This window comes from Mus pahari, chromosome 15, assembly GCF_900095145.1.
Source record: "Mus pahari chromosome 15, PAHARI_EIJ_v1.1, whole genome shotgun sequence".
Lineage (NCBI taxonomy): Eukaryota > Metazoa > Chordata > Mammalia > Rodentia > Muridae > Mus > Mus pahari.
In genome coordinates, this window is record NC_034604.1 from 54,946,090 (window position 1) to 54,968,440 (window position 22,351).

The window sequence follows — 22,351 nt, forward strand, 5'->3', positions numbered from 1 at the left end:
CACCCCCACCCCCAAGGCGACTGTTGCTGAGGCGGAAGCAATCAGGGCAAAGACTGATTCTTCAGAAGCTGCTGAGATGGGTGCAGTGGACGGAGAAACAAAGCACAAACCAGTGGTTCCCAAACCTGTTCTGGGGTGCTTGAGGACACAGAAGGTTGGCACCTACCTGTGTAGATGTCCGTGAAGCTGTGCAAGGCCAAACAATGAGGGTTCAGACACATCTTCACCTGGGCAGTCACCACCTGTAGCCGGTTAGCTGTCAGGAGCCAGCATTCCTGGGGCCCGGCCAGAGAGCTAGTACCCAGAAGAAAACCAGGAGGGAAATCAGCCTCTTTATGCAGGCCACAGGCTACGGTCAGAAGCAAAAATATGCAACCAGCAAAAGAATGTGCTAACCTTTGTTTCCAAGATTTTCTAGGCGAATGTCTCCATTTCACTCAGATCTAAGCTCTGAAACTGTACTTACAAAGAAACTAACTCTCAAGTTATTCTATGATTCAAGTGATATCCACGGCAAACTCAAACAAATTCTATGCTAAGCAGGCTTGTGATTACAAGCTTCGGGCATGTCTAAATTGACTACTAATTCAAGAGAAGAAAAATGTAAAAAGTATTTATCTTATTGGTATGTTTTGCCTGCACGTATGTATGTACACCATGCGCATGCTGTCTGGTGCCCATGGAGGTCAGAAAAGGGCATCAGATTCCTTAGAACTGGAATTACAGATAGTTTTGAGCTGCCATGGGAGTGCTGGGAGTTGAACTGGGGTCCCTTATAAGAGCAAAATTGCTCTTAACCTCAGAGCAAACTCCAGTCCCTAATGCTAATTATTTTCCCATCAGCAATTGAGAAGGGGATGGAAATCTACGGAAAGCACAAGGTAACACCCTCCCAGGTTCTAACGGTAACGCTGTCTGAACCAAGAGGCAGCGTGGGCAGAGTCAAGTGGTGCTTACTTTTGTCCCCCTTTGAACAATGGGCTGCTACAGAGAAGGCACTGCGTGGATGGAGACTCATAATAATTCGACCAAGAGGTCTGCTCGATGGTGACTGTCTCCTCACTCACGTTGGAGAGGATAAGTCGAGAGCTGTTTAGTTCATGAATCAAGGCGAAGACCTCAGCCAGCTCTGACTCGTTCTCAGGAATCTGCATGACTTTCCGCAGCAGCTGCAGCGTGGACTGACGCTGGATCTCCCTCTGGGCTGTGTTCAGGGCTTCTGTGGTACTTGGCACATCAGGGTGTGGTGAGCTCGCCTCCTGAGAAAGAGCAGGTCAAGTCACTAAGCAGAGGTTAGAGACGGCCTCAGGAGAGAGTCATCCGTACAAAGAGCAGAGGGGTGGGCCCACGACTCAGGGTGAGAAATAATGTTTCTCAGTTAGTTCTGCTAATAACTCTTCATACTGCTAAAAACTCTGTGGGACTCAGTTTTTCTACCAATAAAGTGTATCTCTTGGCAATAGATTTAACTGTTAGCTCCCACCCACTGGGAGGATAAGAGACCTGGGGTTTGGTTCTGAGAGGACACTGTGGCTATACATGTGGGGCCCTGAGGCAGTTTGATTTTTCAGAAACGTAGTATCTTCATCTGTGAAACAAAAGACAAAAATACAAGCAATCGCAGGAGGTGTGCAAAGAGATGGCAGAGATGAGGGCAATTCTCGAGAAGGTGCTACCCATATCCAAGGGTCTGAATTCCCTCCCTCTGCTCACGTCTCCTGCCAGGCATGGAAAACAGTGTTCTGATGCTGGCACTGAAACATGCAGGCAGACTTAACTAAGGGCTACCATGACTGCAGACTGTTAGAGATGGACAGCAACCCCAAACCCACCTTCCAGAGAGCAGGCAAGCCCAGGGGGAGTGAGTGAAATGAATGGGGGAAGTTTTGTTCCCTCACTCATCACTATCTTGAGGTACTGAGGTCACTTTCCCTGATCCAGTGAAAAGGTCTGCACACCTCCTACAAAGGATGCTCAAAGTCAGCTTTTTCACCATGCACTTTCCTGGATGGGTCTTTTGTGCTATAATCTTGGTGGTTTATATCCTTCCAGAATTCATATCAAAATCCTACCACTTGATAGAGGTGGGACCTCAGGAGGTGATGAGTCACGGCCGAGCCTTATGAGGACAGGACAGGAAAACCACAGATTTAAGGCCAATGCTGTTCAACCAATTGAATGTATCAGGGAAGCTCTCTGTACCTTTAATTGTGTGATGACAAAGCAAGAAGGTGCCATACAGAAGCTAGAAGGTGAGCCGCCTAGTCAGACACTGAATTCTGCTAGCATCTTGGATATTTCAGCTTCCACAACTCTAAAATACAAATTTCTTCTATTTAAAGAAACATTTTCTACTGATCTTTCGGCACCACTGTACAGATTCATTTAGATATGGCAAGTCATCCAAGCAGCAGAGTGCCTGTGATTCAGTGAGGACTAAGAGTGGAAGTATCAACATGTATCTATCTGACTACAGAAAGTCTTTGTCTTCAATGCTGGGTGGCTTCAGGGTAAGGAGAGCTTTATATACTTCCGGGACAGGGTCCTGAATGGATCTCCTGCCTCCTTTGTGCTCCCTGATACAGTCCTTCACTCTTGTCTTCAATCAACACGGCTCACCTCAATTCACCTAGGAGATGCTCCTCTGGATGTGAGGGTGATTCCACAGAAGTTAACGGAGGAGGGAAGATCAACCTGAGAATGTACAGACTCCCTTCTTCCAACCCACAAGCTGAGTGCCCTACTGGATTAAGAGGGAAGAGGAGACCCGAGAAATGGCTCACCAACTGTGAGAGCCCGAGTTTGATTCCAGTAGCTCACATGGTGGAAGGAGAGAATGGACCCCATAAGCTGAAAGGTGCCAGTCAGCGGGACACTAGCATCCCTCTTGAATCCTCATCTGCCCAATTGTGAGCCAAGATCACAGTGGCACAGCCTCAGGATGTTCTGCCACCCCACCTTCCCAGTCACAACGAACTCTAGTCTTAAACCAAACCTTGAGCAAAACAGTCTCCTCTTGTTTTCTTTCCTTTTTTTTTTTTCTTTTCTTTTTGAGGCAGGGTCTCACTATGTAGCCCTGGCTGTCCTGGAATTCACTCGGTAGATCAGGCTAATCTCATTCTCCAGAGATCCACCAAGTGCTGGATGAAAGGCATGGCCTCCCATGCTAGGCCTTTAGTCAGAGCAATGAAGAGAGGTAACTAAGACAGTCACTGGCCCCTGACTGATGAGCACAGGGACCTGCTTGCCTATTGATTCTCCGAAAAAGCACGAGATCTGGGTTACAAACCTCTGTAGAAGCTAACTTCATAATAACAAGAGGATGTTTTCCTTACTAAGAACAACTTCTGTCTCCCTGCCTGTAATTGTATGGTTCCTTATTTTCTCCTGCACTAGACTGAAAGTGCCTCAGGGAAGGGGCAGTTGACAGTCATCTCTGAACACCTAGTTCATGTGGCATAGGACATACGCTTGATGGATGAATGAACGGCCGTGAGAGTACATATCATCAGAATAGGCGAAGGCCATGGATCCCCTGACTCCCCACTGCGATGAGACTGAGTCACACTATCCCTTTGGACCCATTGATGAGAGCAGGAAGGACTGAAGGCCACTCCAGCCAAGAGATGGTAATTTTAATGACAAGAATTGCAAGTACAGGGACTGGAGAGATGGCTCAGCGGTTAAGTGCACTGACTGCTCTTCTGAAAGTCCTGAGTTCTAATCCCAGCAACCACATGGTGGCTCACAACCATCTGTAATGAGATCTGATGCCCTCTTCTGGGGTGTGTCTAAAGACAGCTACAGAGTACTTACATATAATAAATAAATAAATAAATAAATAAATCTTTAAAAAAAAAAAAAAGAAAATAAAAAAGAATTGCAAGTACAGGTCATATATAGAACTTGAAAGTTACAAAGACTCTATCTTTACAAATGGGTTAATCCATGATAAATTAATGGATCCAAGTTACTTTAGGATACCTTTGTTATGAAGTGAGCTCCCCCCTCTACCATGTTACAATACAGAGAAAACCCCCACCAGACACTAAGCAGATCACAACTAACACCTTGTTCTTGAATTCTCAGCCTCCAGAGCTGTAAGTACATAACCCACCTCTGTATTAAATTATCCAACCCAGGAAACTTTGTTATAGAAGCATAAAGCAGACTAGGTCATCAACCAAGTCCCATTTTGGCACTGAGGACAAGGCCCAGAGAGAAGGTACTTTGTCAAATTCAGAACCTACAACCTGGTCCTGATTCTGACACTAACCACTGATCATGTATTAAAGTCCAAAGCACAACTCAAGTCCAAGGTAAGTGTTTAGGGAAGGAACTCACGATGGCCTTTGAAGTTTTCTCAGTCCTGTCTTTGGCAAGGTTGAAACCACAGCTGGGACAAATCCGAGGTTTGTGCCGGTTGGTGTAGACATAGCTACAGGAGGGATTTTTGCACTTTCCCCGTCCTCTCGATGTAGCCAGACCCAAATCCTAAAAAAAAAAAAAAAAAAAAAAAAAACTGTCTCGAAAAACCAAAAAAAAAAAAAAAAAAAAAAAGCCAAGACCTATGTTTAAACTACAAAAATTAGATTGAACTTGAACAGAACCAAAAACCAGGATGGCCAGGTAGGTATTAGAGTAAAGGAAATAAATCAAATCTGATTTAATCTTCTTTCTGAAGATTCTCCCTCTCTCTCTCTCAGTAAAGGATGCAAGTCTAGTCCTTCTCTATCTGTGAAACAAGGGAGTTGACTCCAACATTCAGAAACTCAAGCCCCTGGGTGTGTGGTGCACAGCTGTATTCAGCACTTGGCAAGGGAGAGGAGAAGAGCAGGAGTCCAAGGCTGTCCCAATGACTCCACAGCAAGCTCAGGGATAGCCTGAGCTCCATAAGACCCTGCCTCAAAAAAAGGAAGGGACAGATGGCTCAGCAGTGATGTAAAATGCCCAGAGGTCAGAACTCTAGAATCCAAATAAATACCAAGTGGGTGTGGCAGCTCACCTGTAACCCCAGCAATGGAAGGCAGAAATGGGGTTTCCCAGAGCAAACTAGCTTGCAGGATGAACTGTATCAGGGACCTCTAAAAGGTCTTGGCATCAACCTTGGGTTGGCACTGTCTCTGTCTGTCTGTCTATCTGTCTGTCTTACACACCACACTTTCAAGGCTGGCTAGGTTAGTGCTACAGAGTGAGTTCAAAGCCAGCCTAAAAAACATAGTCTTGTCTCAAAAATCATTTAGAAAGCAATGAGAGCCAGGTGGTGGTGGCGGCACATGCCTTTAATCCCAGCACTTAGGAGGCAGAGGCAGGCGGATCTCTATATGAGTTTGAGGTTAACCTGGTCTACAGAGCAAGTTCCAGGATAGCCAAGGCTACAAAGAGAAAACCTGTCTTCAAAAAACACCAAACAAAACAAAAGGTGTTAAGGGTGTATGTAGTACAGTTCGGTCGTGGCACAAGGTTATGGGTTCAACCGCAGCTCTGGAAACAGTAAGACAGCGAGGCAGGGAGACTCCTGTGGGAAGTGCGCTGTGAGCCAGATGGGCTGCTTCACAAGCTCTCAGACCCACTAAGGTGATTAGCTTTTTATCTTTGTGCTTTAGAGAAGAAACATGTATTACTGCCTAAGCTTGTTTGTGAACACTCCTGCTCCCTGTCTCTCTAATTTAACTTTAGTTTATGGGTGGGGGTGTTTTGCCTGAATGTCTGTGCACCACCACATGTGTGACTGGTACCTGTGGAGGCCAAAAGTAGATGTCAGATTCTCTAGTACTGGAGTTACTAACAGCTGTGAGCTATCATGTGGGTGCTGGGAATCAAACCTGGATCCTTCGGAAGAGCAGCCAGTGCTCTTAACCACTGAGCCCTCTCTCCAGCCCCAAACCCACTTTCTAGGTTAACATATTAACTCTAGACTGGACTCTGATCTCTGACTACTCTTTAAAAATGTCCTGGGCCACACTTTATATGTACCTGAAAACAACACACACACACACACACACACACACACACACAAACACAGCACATCCCCCAGCAACCACCATTGTGTCACTGATGGGGTGTTGCCCCTGATGCACTCACTTTCTGCTACCGCTCCTGGCTCTCCAGATTCCAACAAACCTTCAACCACAAAAAAAAAAAAAAAAAAAAAAAAAAACATCGACACAACTTCTCAGCAGTAGGATACACACTTACGTACCAGTGTGACAGTGCAGCTGTATTTATACGGAGGGAACATGTCAGGCTTGACCTCTACAATTTTCAACTGAGGGGTCCTGCTGCTTGCACAATTGGATAGCTGTGGATCAGAATAAGTCAGTCAGTGTTGGCTCTAAGCCTTGCACAAAATCACCAGGCCCTGGGTCCTGAAACAACTATGTTCCTAACGCACTCATAAGAGTGTTTATTGGCAGTCACCAGTATGCCAAAGACTGAATGTCAGATTCAGGTCTACGGGCTGCCGCACTTCTCTGTGCAGCTCTGAACTACAGATCAGATTTACACCTGCTTTGGGGCAGTAAGATTTGTAATAGCTGTTCATATAAATACATAATTGAATACTGTTAGCATAGAAGGAAGTCTGAGGTCTATCTGCTAAACTGTCACGACACGAATGGAAAATTATTGTTTTCCCCCTTTACCAAGATCTACAAATAGCCTATAAGAAATGGATATATAATACTTATATAATGAAAAGATATGGCATTGTAAATTAAAACGATTCTCTAACAGCAAATACAAGTTGATAATTGGTTTATGAGAAACAAAGAGATGTGACTTTTCAAACTGAATAATGTTGCTGAGCAAAAGAAACTCTTCACAGAAGGACTGAAGATTTGTCCAGTGACAGAGGGACACGAAGAGATGGCAGGAGTCTCATTGGCCTTCTTTCTACCCAAGACCCATACACAACAGCAGCTGTCCCTGCATCTGGGCCACGAACAGAACACTGACCAGTTAAACTTGTCAAGACAAATTCAGAGCAGCTGGAGAAAGTTACCCAACAAAAAGCATGGAAGGAAGATGGTAGTGGATTTTCCAATTTCAATCTCGACTGTGACAGTTTTCGAGCTATAGGCTACAAGGTTGAAGACACCACTTTGTGAGTGGGAAGGGGAACTACCAACGTGAGAACACAGGAGGGCACACCTCCATTAACTGTCCCATGTGTGCACTGACTGGGCTGGAATATAAAAACATACTTGTAGGTCAGGCAGTGGTGGTGCACGCCTTTAATCCCAGCACTTGGGAGGCAGAGGCAGGCAGATTTCTGAGTTTGAGGCCAGCCTGGTCTAGAGTAAATTCTAGGACAGACAGCCAGGGCTACACAGAGAAACCCTGTCTCAAAAAACCAAAAACAAAACCAAAACAAACCAAAACGAAAAAAAAAAAAAATACTGAGGACCACAGGAATGTCTGGAAAATACTGGCTTAGGGGATTTAAAAAACTGCTGTAGATGCATATTGCAGGGAAAGCTAAGTACGGTGGCACATGTCTGTAATTCTAATACCTGGGATGTCGACCCAGGAGGATCACAAGTTTGAGGCTAGCCTGGATTATATAACAAAATCCTATCTTAAAATTAAAAACCAGATAAATGTTCTTAAGTACATGGAATTATAAAATAGGGGAAATCACCAAATTGAATAAAAGTTACAGGCCACAAACTAATAAACAGTTAAAAACCATACTGTGGTTTATAGAAACTATCTTAGGAACACACATTACTGGGAGAGCCCAGTGGTTAAGAACACTGACTGCTATTACAGAGGACCCAGGTTCAATTCCCAGCAACCACATGCAGGCTCATAACCATTGTAACTCCAAAACATTCACACACATAAACTTTTTTAAGAACACACATTAAAAACAAGACTTGGAACACTGAAACTCAACCTACCAGAGTTTCAAGATGGTTAGTTCTGGAAGGAGGATCATGACAGAACTTATTTTCCTCTTTTATATAAAAATTTCTACACTTTTCTCCCGTTTTAAATGTATTCTTTGATAATTTCATGATAAGCATGCATCTCCTTCACTCTCACTCCATTTGTGTCTTGTTAAGTGCACCCTAGCTCTAACTCCCTGTGCAGTGCAGACGACCTTGAGCATGCCCTTGGCTCTAACTCACTGTGCAGTGCAGACGACCTTGAGCTATGCCCCTGGCTCTATCTCACTGTGCAGTGCGGACGGCCTTGAGCTATGCCCCTGGCTCTATCTCACTGTGCAGTGTAGATGGCCTTGAGCTTTCAATCCTCTAGCTCAGGCTGCCAAGCAGAGATTACTGTGTGTGTGTCACACGTGCAACTGGACTTTCATAGCAACATCCTGACCCTATATCCTATATGGAATGGGAAACAAGCCCAGTTAAAAGACCAAATTGAAGTATGAATCTAAAAACAGAACACTAACATTCAGCAAAAGAATATCCCCGTCCTTAAGAAATATACAAAGAAGCATTACGGAATAAAGTCTCTGCACAAAGAGAGCAAATGGGACTCACATAATTAAAAGTTGTTATTAATTACATTTGGGGATGGGGGCTAGATATATGGTTCAGTAGTTAAGAGCATGTGCTGCTCTTAACCCATTAGGTTCCTAACACTTACATCAGTAGTTCACAACTGCCTTTAAGCCTCTGACTTCCGAGAACACCTGCACTCATGTGTACAAATCTATAATCACAGATACATGGCATAAATAAAAATACAGGGGCTGGAGAGATGGCTCAGCGGGTAAGAGCACCCAACTGCTCTTCCAAAGGTACAGAGTTCAAATCCCAGCAACCACATGGTGGCTCAAATCATCCTTAATGAGATCTGACTCCCTCTTCTGGAGTGTCCAAAGATAGCTACAGTGTACTTACATATAATAAATAAAATCTAAAAAAAAAAAAAAAAAAAAAGGTGTGCGCCACCACTGCCCAGCCAGAAGTTTCTTTAAAAAAAAAAAAGAAATAATAATAATAATAATAAAATAAAAATACAGTAAGTCTTTAAAGAACTGCCCTTATTTGCCTTGTGTGCACACAGAGAAGCATGCATGCAAAGGCTGGTGGCCTCCTCCTCCCATGTGGGTCCAGGCACTCAATCGAGTCTTCAGGTTTAACAGCGCACATCTCTTACCTGCTGAGCCAGCTTCCTGGCACAGGATCACATATTAATAGGTGATTATGGGTAAAGATTTTATGGGTGCTCATTAAATGCTTTTGTTTTTGTCTATTTTAAAACTTACAGATATCCAAATAAAAGGCTTAAAAGTATGTATTCACCTAGAAGTGAAATTTCAATTTTTATTACTCCTTTTAGAAGCCTATTACTGCAGAAACCAGCATCTACCTTTTGTCTATGCCCTGTGACTCAAACATTCAACACTGAGGACACCTCCACACAGCACTCCCTTTGGGACTGGGGTCTTACCTTTACTTCACCAGTGCTAGGTGGCTGCTGGATAGGTTGGCCCAGCTGTTTCAGTGTGCTTGGCTTCAGGCCAGAAGTCCTCACAGCGGGAGTCTTGTCTGAGAGAACCAGAAACCAACCTGGTGACTTAAAGCCATTCGGTTTCCCCAGTTCTCTCCTTCCTGTTCTTCACCACCGCTCCTGGCTCCTTACCACCAGACAGCCTCTCCTCCCCGTCAGAACTAGCTCTTACCCAGGGGGAAAGCCTGTCTGGTCCTGGGCAGTCCCACACCGCTGCCCCGCCCAGCACTTGTTGGGGCTGGCAGGATTGCTCTCATAGGTCTCGCTGCAGCCAGCAAGGAGGGCTTGCCTCGTGCTCTGCCTTTCAGCTCTGGGGCTTTGGGTCCAGTGGTAAACAGGTCAACTCTGGAGGGAGGGAAAAAAACAACCATGAAGGAAAGCCAGAAAATTTGAACAAAGGAAGGAAGCCAAAGTATAACATCCAAATAATACTTTTTAGACAAACTGAATTAAATTGTAGACTTTAATAATCTGTAGGACTCTGGACAAGCAATTTCACTCCTGCTGACCTGAAGTTTTTAAGCATAAATTTGGTGAAGTGTCTGTGAGTTATCACAAAGGCCTCTGTAGTCCTAGAAGGAAGCTCGGGGATCCACGCCATCCTCGGCTACACGGTGAGGACAAGGGTAGGCGAGGCTCCGTGAAAAGGTCTCAACAACCCAAATAAATAAGTACTATGCCAGTATAAAGCACTGTCTACGGTATGTAAAAACCACAGGCATTACAGCTGTACTCTCGAATTTGCCTCTAAGTAGAATAAGTGCTACCTGAAGCTTATCAGGCTCCCATGAGGCCAGCACCCACATCATGGCCAATGAACCCTGCTTGGTCTTCATCTTTGCTGTGTGTGTAACAAGCACACACAGCCCCCCAAAGTGATTTATGTTCCAAGTACCAGTCAGCGCGCGCAGCTTCACACTTTAGCATACCAAACTACCTCCAGAGTGTACACCCTGTTTTAAGGAGAAGAGAGGTGAGGACTTGGCAGTAAAACCCACTCTGCTAACATCTGTGTAGAAAGCAGAAAATGGGCCAAAGAGATCCAGCTGCTAAGGGAATTTGCTGCTCTTGAAGAGGACCCAGGTTTGATCCTCAGCACCCACAAGGTGGCTTCCAACTCCGCCTCCAAGGACCTGATGCTCCCTTCTGCTATCCAAGGACATCAGACACACAGGTTTCACAGACATGCCCAGGAAACACCCATACGCATAACAGTAAATCCAAAAAAGTAGGAAATGCATGCACACTCATGCATGTTTGTGTTTAAAATTAATTCCTGACACAGTAGAGAACTGGGAATATTGACTGACCTTGGGAAATAAGGACTACATAAGGGGACAGAAAGGAAATTTTAAAAAAAAAAGTGTTTATTTCTTATACTATGTGAACACATTTCTTAGTTATTCAATCAAAAACAAAACAAAACAAAAACAAAAACAAAAACAAAACAAAACACCAAACTTACAAACCCCACTAGAAACTAAATGTGGAACTGGTGATGTCTCACAGAGGCCAGTTCCCCAGGGGAGGAGGCTACCCTGTGTGTTACAGGATGTTTAGCTATCCATCCCCACTGACGTGTTAGCAGCCAACCTCTTCCCAGTGGCGACAACCACAACACCTGCCCGCACTGCCACAACAGCACCTGTGGGCAAAGCTGCTCCCAGCAGAGAACCCCTGAGATGAGCAAGGAGTCTTCAGTTATGAGAAGGACAGATCTGACACTACACACAGAAGCCAATTAAGCCTCTAATAAGGAAAGGGAGAAAAGCCCACACTCCCTGCCTTCCTCTTTGTAAGGCGCCAGCCTGAATGCTTTACAAGCAATCTGTCCTGTCTTTATAATCAGTCACATATAATCTGTGAGATATATTCTTTACAACTCAAGGCCCTTCACAACTAGTCATAAGACATCAAGGGACTATATACCAAAGGTCAAACAGAAGCCAGAGAGAAGGTCCAACTGAGTCTCTGACCACCAGCCAAAGAATCTTTGCACAGGATGCCAAAATAAGTCCTCTCTTTCCAATTCCATATTCAGGATTGGTAACACATGTGGGTTTTTGTTCTGTTTTGTTTTGTTTTGTTTAAACCCTGTCCACAACCTGTCCCAGGAAGATCTTAGCTACTGCTAGGAAGCCTAGCTGAAGACTACTGTTCGGAAGACTAACAAGAAAAGAGTACAAGGCACGGAGGGCGGAGCACTCGGGAGACCACGCTGTGGCTCTAGGCAGTGCTGCTGGAGCCTCTCCGGGCTGTGCTGCCTCTCAGGACTGCTGTAGGGATCCTTGACGAAGCAGATGTGGGCTCTGCTTAGCTGCTGTTCGAAGCACAGTCCCCATAATACGTAATTACACTGGCATGCATACCCTGGAGACTTTTTGTGAGCTTGGAGTAAACTGGAGGTGCTGGTCCCCTCAGCCGATGGCAGTCTGTCCGGTCCAGGACTGTCATTCTCAGGTGTCCCCAGAGAGACCTCAGCCTGGGCACCACTCTTGACAACTGGCATCTTAGTTACTGCTGTACCAGGATTCCCAGGAACTTCCTTGACCAAAACATGAGCATCGGAGACAATCACTTCCTCCCACTCTCTGTCCTCACCCCCTTCTCCTGGAGGAGCCACGTTTAAGAGCTGGCTTACAGCTTCTGAGTTCTCCAGAGTCAGTTTTGAAGCATTTTCCTTAGAGGGGTTTTGCTCAGTGGTGACAGACTGCTGATTTCTTTTAATCACAGAACCTTTGGAGGAGACACCTGAAGCCAATTCCACTTTGACTTTGGCTGGCTTTTCCTAGAAAAAATAAAAAGAGCTTGTATGCATAAAGGCATTTTATAGCTGACAATGGCATTCACAAATATTCTCTTTTGACCTCCTTTTTAAAAATGCATGGGCTTTTAAGGAAATGAGTCCATGGAGAAGAGTTAAGATCATGAGTATAAAAGTGACTTTATCTAAGGCTTCTGCTTCAGGGTCTTCTCACTCAAGCACTGGACTCCCCAGGAGTTGGTGGAAAAATCCCTTCCCAATCTGCCTCTTTTTCATCGCCAGGCTCTCCCCATCTAGAAAGAGCTGGACATCTGTAGCACCCTGTGGTTTGTCATGGGAGCTTTTCTATGAGGCTCAGTTCACCCCAATGTGCTCAGGTTCACTCTTTTCATTCCTTTAGAGCAAACCTTAGTCCCAGATTCTTCTGGGTGATTCAACAGGAATGACTTACAAATAAGTCACAAAGTTCAAAGTCAAACTAACCCATATCCACTCATTATGTCCTAAGTTAGGGGCTCACTGTGGAGCCCTAGCCAGCCTAAAACTTGCTATATAGACCCATATACCAGACTGGCCCCAAACTCTTGGAGATCCTCCATCTCTGTCTCCAGAATGACGAGACTATAGGCATGTGACGCCCGCCATTCCTGCCTGTCAGATCTACTTCTAAAGTCCTTACAGCCTCTGCTTTGTTCAGTAAGCACAGCTGTGGGAATTACAGCAGTTATACACAAATATACACGTATACAAATATGTATACTAATTTTTTAAACACTTGTTGTCTCTAGATTAGGTTTTATGAAAGGTACTATATATGAACTAAGAGAAAAATCTAAAGATGGGTTCTACTCCTAATTCTGTGTGTGATCTAGGGCAAACTTTATCTGAATTATGTTCTCATAAATGGCAGGACTGGGTTCTCATGAGGTGTACAAGACTCTTGCTGGTAGGGAATATGAGCATCAGTTACCAACTCCATATGGAGTTAAAAAGAGAAATTGTGGCCCCTACAAAAGCCTTGGCTGGTGGCTAGAGACTCAGCCACAGCACTGACTACCTCTGGCTTCTATTGGACTTGACATTAGTCATTTCAGGTCTCTTGACTTCAGGTCTGAGAAGTACTGGACATTAGAAAACCCAACAGCAAGATAGCACTCTGGGTGGCCCAATTCATCACTGCGCAGAGCCTGCCTGGATGCTGTATGAAATACATTATCTTTGGCTAATGTCATTAAAGTTTCAACCACAATCCCTTCAGACTTCTCCAGCCATCAGGACAGTGTCCTTTTCCTGGCTAGTGACCAGAAACAGATGACCTTTCAGTGACGGTTACAGGAGCTTTACAGCATAGCGCTCTCAGATTCTAACACAGACTAGCTCTGGAGGAACAACCATGAAAATAAAGGACCAAAAAACGGCAGAGCTTATTCAGAGCAACACAGGGGAAAGTCCACCCAAAACCAACATCCTAAACTCACCTCTTAAGATGCAATCTTTGAGCAGTACACTGCCTACCAAGTAGGCTATTTAAAACTGTTTGTGGAGAAAGATAATGAAAAAAATTGAACAAGCACTATGCAGATAATTTCACACTGGTCACTGACTCAACCTCAACTGTTTAGATGTTGCTTTAAGGTGGAACTGAACTCACGCAGCTAAATAGTCACTGCCAGAGCACACAGAAATGAAGCACACAGCCCTACTCACTAGCTTTATTCCAACTAACTCACGGGGAACTGGGGTGTGCGTGTATTTCTCAGACCAACTTTTGCCAGTCTGATCTCAAGGACAAGGTAAGAAAGGGCCAATCATTTCCCAACTGTCATGCACGCGCATGTAACTTCACAAAGCAGTTTATGCCTGACCCAAAAATCACAATCCGAATCTTAGATTCTGCAGCTAATAAGATCATAATACCCGAGAAAGTATGATTTAATGGGAAAGGTGCTGCATAATCAGCTGTGGGAATTTAGCAAGTTACTTTTCTTAAATTTTCCTCAGAAAAGGTAATCAATTGAAGTAGCCGATAACCAAAGCCGCCTTTACACCTACAGTGATATGTTAGGTGGACGTTACACTCTCTTCTCATACTCACTCTGTTGGTCAGGGAAAAGAAGTCTGACTCAGGAAGTCAAGATAAGGGTTAAGAAGTTAAACAGAATGTTCTCACGTGATAAGTAAACCAGAGCCATCTTATGTCAAGGGGTACACATGTACTCAAAAGTGCATACATATTTAATGAAGAAAAGTCAATGTTAAACCAGAATCTGGGGGGGCCAGTGACATGGCTCGGTGGGTAAAGGCCAAGCCTGAGAACCTGCTCCTACAAGCTGTCCTATGATCTCCACATGCATGCTGAGGCGAGGTGAGCACAAGTGAATGCACACACACAGCACACATCACACACACTCATACTCACTATGCAGACAAACAAAAGGTTAGACACGGTAGAGCATGCCTTTAATCCCAGTACTCGAGAGGCTGTACAAATGGATCTCTATGAGTATGCGACCAGGCAGGCTGCTCTACATATCAAGCTCTAGCCACACAATGAGAAACTATCTCAAGAACAAACAAAACGAAGGGGAAATTTCTGGTTTCTTTGGAGACTCAATTGTGTCATGTGATGGAAACTGTCTTATGAGAGGATGCTTTGCTGAGAACAGACACCTGGTGTTTTTCTGGAAGCTGCCTGGAAAACGGGCATGTGATGCTTTGCTGGAGTGGATCCTTTCGAGAACACGTGATGTTTGGAAAGAGTGTAAGTACAGCGGGACAGACAGTGGATGACACTGTGTCACTGGTTCGCCTTGCCCCTCTTTGCTGGTCTTCCTTGGGCTTGCTGACCCTGATCTTCACTGACTGATACTGCAGCGCTGGTTCACCCTGTCTTCTTCACTCATCATCATTAGTCATGACTTTGTAGAGAAAAACCGAAAGATATTCCAGCAGCGGCCTCTTCCACGTAGCCTTGTGGTTTCTCCTGAATTGAAATGCGGGGTTGATTCATGAATGGTGTTTGTGAGTGGATCTGATGACTTGTGTGACCTGAACTGCTGATATCCTGATAACAAAGATGGGAATTGCTCCAAAGAACTATTTCTAAATAGGTCTACATCGCCCTTTGCCCTATTAACCCTTCCTTTCCACTGCCTCTGGGGCATGGTGGGCTACCAGGGAGGTTAAAGTATTTAAGGACCCTTATTAAAGTAGGTTTTAAAAAAATCCAAGCATACAACAAAAACTCCAAAATTACAAACACAAAATAACCCGGAAGCTAAGGGATCGAAAAGCCTGCCATGCTTGCTCATACTCTGCCATGAACAAGCATAGAAACAGGGCACTGCAGAGGCCCGTATGAGCTGCTGAAGGGAGGCCAAAACTACAAGTCAGATCCCTGGTGTGGCTGGCAAAATACACCTGGGTGAACAGAGGGAGAATAAATTAATGGTGTTCCACAGGAAACTAGAAAACAAAAAACAAACAAACAAACTAAAAAACAGTTTTAAGTACATAAAACCCAACTACATTTAACTATATTATCAGATAGTCACGGGAGGAAGGGATGATAGGAAGGGGGTACCTGGCAGTCACACATGAACTGGGCATGATGGTGAACACCAGTAAGTAGGACGTTCAGAAGTTCACCAGTTTGAGATCAACATGAGATACATGACACTCTCTCGAATGAATGAAAAAGAAAAGGAAAAGGAGGGGGTGGTGCAGGGAGGGAGGAAGTGTGAACCCAGGATCAACTCGGAGTATCAGGTTAAGGACTTTCATTTTTAATAGCAGCATTAGAAAAGGATCTTGAGCTAAAGAGTGGGAAAACACAAGCTACACTTGAGAATAGTACCTATGCAGCTAAAAGAGCATACTTCAACATTAACTGCAAGTGAACAGTAGTCACCTATGGGGAAGTTTTGCTGCAATAACATAGTTCAGGTAGCCTAGAACTCACTACGTAGCCCAAGGTGGTTCTGAACTTGCAATCCCGCCTACCTCCCTAATGCTGGGATTACATGTGTGCTCCACCACACCTAGCTAAAGGTAGTATTTTTAAGAGTATTTAATGGTGGGCCAAGAAGATTGCGTAGAGGGTGAAGGTACTTGTTACAAGCTTACTGCACGTGATTTCCCTGAACACACATGGTAGAAGGAGAACCAGCCTTCAAAAGTTGTCCCCTTTCCTCCATGTGTGGCACAAAGCCCCCCTCCCCATACACAAAAGATAAATAAATGTACTTAAAAAACAAAACAAACAAAAAGCAGTGGCATAAAGTAAGTGGGAAAAAAGCCACATAACTTAAACACAAGAAAATGACCTTTAAAAGTGGCTTTTCTTTTGATGGTACGAGATTGTGGATAACTTTTTAATTTTGTTTCTTTTCATCAAAGACACTGCTGACAAGAAAAATGACTTATCTGTAATGAAAATGAAACTAACAACACTAACTAAAAAGAAAAAGGTGACTCTTCAGATCTCTTTGGCATTAGCAGTACAAGCTAAACGACAAAAGGGTCCTCATCCTTCGGAACGTGTTGCAATAAGACGCATACTGTGCCACCACCGTGCTCCAAGGTCTCCTGCCTCCAGAAGGTGACCTGTGGCAAATGTGGCTGCTCCGACAAGCACAAGGAGTCCAACTGGAGTGTCAAGGCTAGGTGACGAAACACTACGGGGACCGGGCAAATGGGACTCCTGTAAACCGTCCATTCCAGTTTTAGACATGGACTCCGGGAAGGAACACTTCAACCCAAGAAGGCAGCTGTTACAGCATCCAGGTCATCTTGAGGATTTCAATTAGTCATAAATGTTCTGGCTTGGAAAAAAGATGAAAGAGGAGGCCTCAGTGACCAAGGTGCCTGAGCACGCATGTGAGGACCTGTGAGGACCTGGGTTCTAAGCCCAGCACCCACACAAAGCAGGTGCAGTGACCTGCAGCTACAATCCTAGTGCTCCTGGACAGACCAGGGCCTGAGGAACAGCTTATCCTGAAATGTGCAACAGTGAAGAAAAGATCCTGTCTCAGACAGTGAAAAGCACTGACCTACAACCAGGGTTGCCTTCTAACCTCCACATGTGTGACACGCATGCACTCACACTCGCACTCTCACTCACACAAACGAGCACACACATACACCCATGCGCATCACAGACACGCTTGAGGTTTAAAACAAGCCAGTATTAACTTAAAAACAAAACACAATCTCTGTTCTGTGGAAAAGACCTTACCTTTGGGATCCACTTCCCTCCTAGGAAGTTACCACAAGTAGGGCACTTAGGTGGTTTGTGCCTGGTGACATACGTAAAAGAACAACCTGGGCTTGTGCATGTCCCATGGCCCCGACGGGTATATGTTGTAGTCTGTAAACACAAACAAACAAGAGTTAAAACCAAGAATCCAGCTCAAGACTCTGCTGACTCTTACAAAGGTCCTTTAGAAGAAACTCCCCACGGCTCCATAGGTGCCAGTAGCGATGGCTGCAGCTGAATATGGCAGCACTACGTGCTCAACCCTGTATTAGAATCTCATTCAATCTCTCAGCGATGCCGTAAGAGTCGGAATTACTCTTCTGGACTCCTTGGGCATCAGGTACATGCATGCAGGCAACACACACACACACACACACACAGGTTCCATTGTTCTATAAAACACTGCCAGACCTGGAGCCATTCCTAGACGGCATGACCATGTGGTTTATAGGCCATTAGGCCTGGTTTGTGTAGAAATCAAGTAGTTCGAACCTATGAGCAAAACAAACAAACAAACCCAAACCCTATAGCCCAGTAAGCAGAGCTCACCAAGCAATTCTGGTGCAAGTTAAGAACATGCCGCCAACAGAAATGCAGAGAGGACAGCCTGAGCCGTTGGGCTCCAGAAAAGATCAGGAAACTGGGCTAGGATCCCGAGGTATTATATTCGGAAAGTGTGTCTGCATTCTGCTTGTGTCCTGGTAACTTGGGTAAGACTGAATCAGCAGTGATGGGCCATCTCCTTAGCAGAGAAGCACAGATAGCACTGAGGCTGTAGCACTGCCCACGGCTTTTATTCAGATCTACAGTGAGGGGAGCAAAGATGTGACCACACGACTGACGAGGAAATGAGCAAGGCAGACGTGGAGAACGTAGCTGTAACTGGTAAAGAGAAACCTTTTGCTCTATCTACACTGGGGCACTGCCAAGATGCCCTGAAGGCAAGACCCCCACCTCAAGGCTCCAACTCTTGAAAATACAAAATCAGAAGATAGTCTGGACTGAGAGAGTTGCTGAAGGAGTTCCCTACTCAAAAATAATCACCTGGAGACATTTCCCATGTTCAACTGCCAAGGCACATAGAGGCCACTAAAGCTTTGGTGTACATAGGTAGGACTACATCTTGAGTGAGCAGCACTGTCTAATGGCTCTGCACACATGTGAAATACAGGAGTTATAGGGGCATAGAGGCCTACAGCAAAGTTTCAGACCATCTCCGAGACCAGACACTATGTACCAAAACTAGAGTCCCTGAGTGAATGAATAAATAAATAAAATTATCAACCTAATGGATGAATTAAATTTTTTTAGAAACCTAAAAATGCTAAGAACTCATGGGACACGGTGACCCATACCTATAATTCTAGCACTTTCAGGGCTGAGGCAGAACTGCTAATGCCAGGCCAACCTGAGATCCCCATCTCAAATACCCCAAGTAAGTAAATAAGTAACCTACTTCTGTGTATGTTTTAAAATTAAGACTTATAATTAAAAAACTTGTCCACAAAGTTCTTCTCTGACTTGTCTGGTTAATAAACAATTCTGGAAGAAATACTGAGGCTGTATCACATGTCTAGGAAATATGTTTCCCAAGTCACTTTATGAGACCAATACCCCCGATGAAGTAAAGACAAAAAGTCTGGACAAAATTTTAGCACATCAAGATCAAATATGTGAGCAGGACAGTGGTGGCCCAAGCCTTTAATCCCAGCACTTGGGAGGCAGAGGCAGGCAGATTTCTGAGTTCAAGGGCCAGCCTGGTCCACAGAATGAGTTCTAGGACAGCCAGGGCTACACAGAGAAACCCTGTCTTTTTAAAAAAAAAAAAAAGGGTCAAATATGTAAGAGGGTGAACTACAAGTTCATGTTTGTAGATGACTACAAGTGAGCTTACCCCAGAAGTGCAGGTTAGCATTAGCATTTAATGCACAATGAAACTGACTGCTCCAGCTGGGCATGGCGGCATCAGCCTTCAACCCTAGCACTTCCGAGGCAGGGGCAGTGGGCCTTTGTGAGTTCAGGCCTGCCTGGTCTACAAGGTTTCAGGCTACCTAGAGTCACAAAGTGAGACCTTGTCTCAAAACAAAACAAACCCAAAAGAAATCTACCACTTCAACCAACTAGAGAAGAAAAACCATACCACCTCTATAAACACACAAAATCATAAATAGAAGGAAATTTCCTAAACTTGATAAAGGACAAATATAATTCAAAATTCTACTTTCAAGTGATCATATTTAACGGTAAGGACTGAACCCTTGCTCTCTAAGGTGAAGAATGAGTCCCAGGTACCTGTCTTTAGCACATCTATCTATTCAGTACCACAGCAGAAGATCTAGATGATGAAGTTAAGGAAGAAAAGGAAAACGGCTGGGGATGCAGCTGCAACCACAGAGGACATGCCTAACACATTTTATGTCCTGCACTGCAAAGAACACAAAAACAAACAGAAACTAAACTAAAACGGCAACAGACTGTGTATGTAGAAAATCCCAGTGAATCTACAAACAAGCCACTAGAACTACTGAGTTGGTCAACTTGTGGAACACGGATGCAGTGTGAGAGATCTACTTCATGGACTGGGGAGCTGACTCAGCACAAGAGCATCCCCCGCTCTTCTAGAGGACCTAGGCTGGATCCCTAGCACCCATGGTGGCTTATTCACCTGTAACTCCAGTCCCAAGTGAAACAGCACTCCCCTAGCCTCCACAGGTACCCGGACATTCAGTACGTGCCAAACACCCACATGCATGAAATATAAACTTAAAAAAATGTTTTTTTCCTTTTTTACCACATACTAATAGGGACTAAGCAGTTACTTTCAAAATACTACTTATAATAGCACCAAAACCATGATGTACTTAAGAACCCATCTCAGTTGATGGGAAAACATCAACTGAGTCAAAAGTCAGAATCCTGGCTTATTCACATCCTCAATGGTCTCTGGGCTGTGCAGTGATAATACTTAACCGGGTCAGTGGCTCAGCGCTCTGAAGTCATTATGCTTCTGAGAATTTGCTACAGCCACAAAACTGACCCTTAGAGTGTTTCAGTCTGTACACTTAGGGGAGTTCACAGTAACTTGGAGCTGTACCTACAAGGCTCCTGACCATCAACGTGTGGTCCAGGGGACCCCCAAAGACCACTGCTGGCTGCCATGTCCTAAGGCTGTAAGACCTCGGAAAAGAATGTTAACAGAAAAGACTGCCATGGAGCCCCAGTTCCCCACTACTGACCAGCTTGATGGAAGAAGGGTTCTCCACCACCGAGTAAGCAGGCAGAGGCAGCATGATGAACTGAGTGGCTGGAGCAGACGGGCTACTCTCACTGGAGTCCTGTGGGTGACAGAGGACAGCTGCTTACACAGGGTACAGAACACCCAAGGTCACCCAAAATACTGAGGACTGCATTCAGCACAAAACTCCGACAATGTGCTCATCCAATATGCTTGGCAAAATAAACAGTTATTTCAAAGTAAGAAGAGAACTTAGAAACAAGAGAAAACTACTACAGAAGATGCGCTATGTCATTTTACAGGGGAGAAAAGTAAAGCTGTAATGGGTCAGGAACCCCCAAGATTACATGAACACCCGTAAGACAACTCCATTCTTCTGACCCTAGGAATGTTATTAGTGCACTGTATTAAGTGGTCCTGGAGATGGCTCCATGGTAAAGAGAACAGACAGCTCTTCTAGAACATGGATTTGTTTCCCAAACCCACGTAACAGCTCAAAATCATTCTGAACTCTAATGCCAGCGTATCCACCTCCTTTTCTGGCTCTATGGGTCCCAGGCACAGAGATGGTGCCTACGCAGGCATGCACGCATGCACAACACATACATCTTTTAAAAAGCACCTTCTATCCAGTGGCAATGCTTCACGATCCTAAGACAGCACCAAGAAAACAGATACTGAACACATACATGGGGGCTGGACAGAGAGCTCTGGGGCACCTGCTTGCTTCTACTTCTACCCCAGTCATCTTGTCCTGAAGAGGACTCCCATTTCTCCAGGCTAGCCTACCCAGGCAAACACTTTAGCTACAGCACTAGAACTAGGTCACCTGTGGCAGTCTCCCTGAGTTTTTACCAGGGAGTTTTTACTTTCACCTTAGCCAAGAATCCCTTGGTACAGTGGAGAAAGGCTTGCTTTTTTTTTTTTTTTAATTAAAAACTTTATTACATTTAATTGACTTATCATGTGGGTATTCATATGACAGCCTGGAGAGGTAGGAGGAAAGCTTGTGGAATTTTTGGCTTTCCACGTTTGACAGCAAGTACTTTTACCCACTGAGCCTTCTCAATGGCCCCAGATTTGTCTTTGTTTCTCAGTTCCTAGTTCCATAACCCTGACCTTGAAGAGAAGGTTTTCTCCAATTCTCATCTCTATCCAAGAGTTCCACTCAGGAACTCACACACAGTTCAAGGTTATCACTGTGGTTTTTTTGAAAGAGATTTTAGGACACGAAATCCTGGCTGGCACTAGAAGCACAAAGCTCTTGGCGTTGACTCACAGATAGCTTAAGTATCCTTTCCCACTCTCCTAATGTACCTCACCTGTTATCTTAGTAAGCCAGGCTGAGAGGTGCTAAGATGCCCGAGAAACTGAGAACTCTGGAGCAAGTCTAAGACCCAGAAACATTAAAATACCGTACCCATGGGCTGGAGAGATGGCTCAGTGGTTAAGAGCACTGACTGTTCTTCCAGAGATTCTGAGTTCAATTCCCAACAACCACACAGTGGCTCACAACCATCTGTAATGGGATCTGATGCCCTCTTCTGGTGTGTCTAAAGACAGCTACAGGAGCTGGAGAGATGGCTCAGCGGGTTAGAGCACTGACTGCTCT

General features: G+C 44.7%; 1 protein-coding gene across 3 annotated transcripts in view; it reads right to left on the bottom strand.

Moving 5' to 3' along the window:
- Hmgxb3 (HMG-box containing 3) overlaps window positions 1–22,351 on the bottom strand; it is a 47,867-nt gene that overhangs the window by 14,937 nt on the left and 10,579 nt on the right. Inside the window, exons 5-14 of one of the 3 annotated variants that reach the window (XM_021214915.1) lie at window positions 20,741–20,839; window positions 17,484–17,615; window positions 12,125–12,271; window positions 11,853–12,028; window positions 9,656–9,828; window positions 9,424–9,521; window positions 6,203–6,301; window positions 4,345–4,494; window positions 958–1,259; window positions 167–294 (exon numbers count right to left, since the gene is read on the bottom strand). In XM_021214915.1, the coding sequence (XP_021070574.1) occupies window positions 167–294; window positions 958–1,259; window positions 4,345–4,494; window positions 6,203–6,301; window positions 9,424–9,521; window positions 9,656–9,828; window positions 11,853–12,028; window positions 12,125–12,271; window positions 17,484–17,615; window positions 20,741–20,839 (1,504 nt within the window). Of the gene's footprint in view, window positions 1–166; window positions 295–957; window positions 1,260–4,344; window positions 4,495–6,202; window positions 6,302–9,423; window positions 9,522–9,655; window positions 9,829–11,852; window positions 12,272–17,483; window positions 17,616–20,740; window positions 20,840–22,351 lie in introns of all 3 variants that reach the window. The other 2 variants (XM_021214914.1, XM_029546719.1) reach the window with 2 other exon arrangements.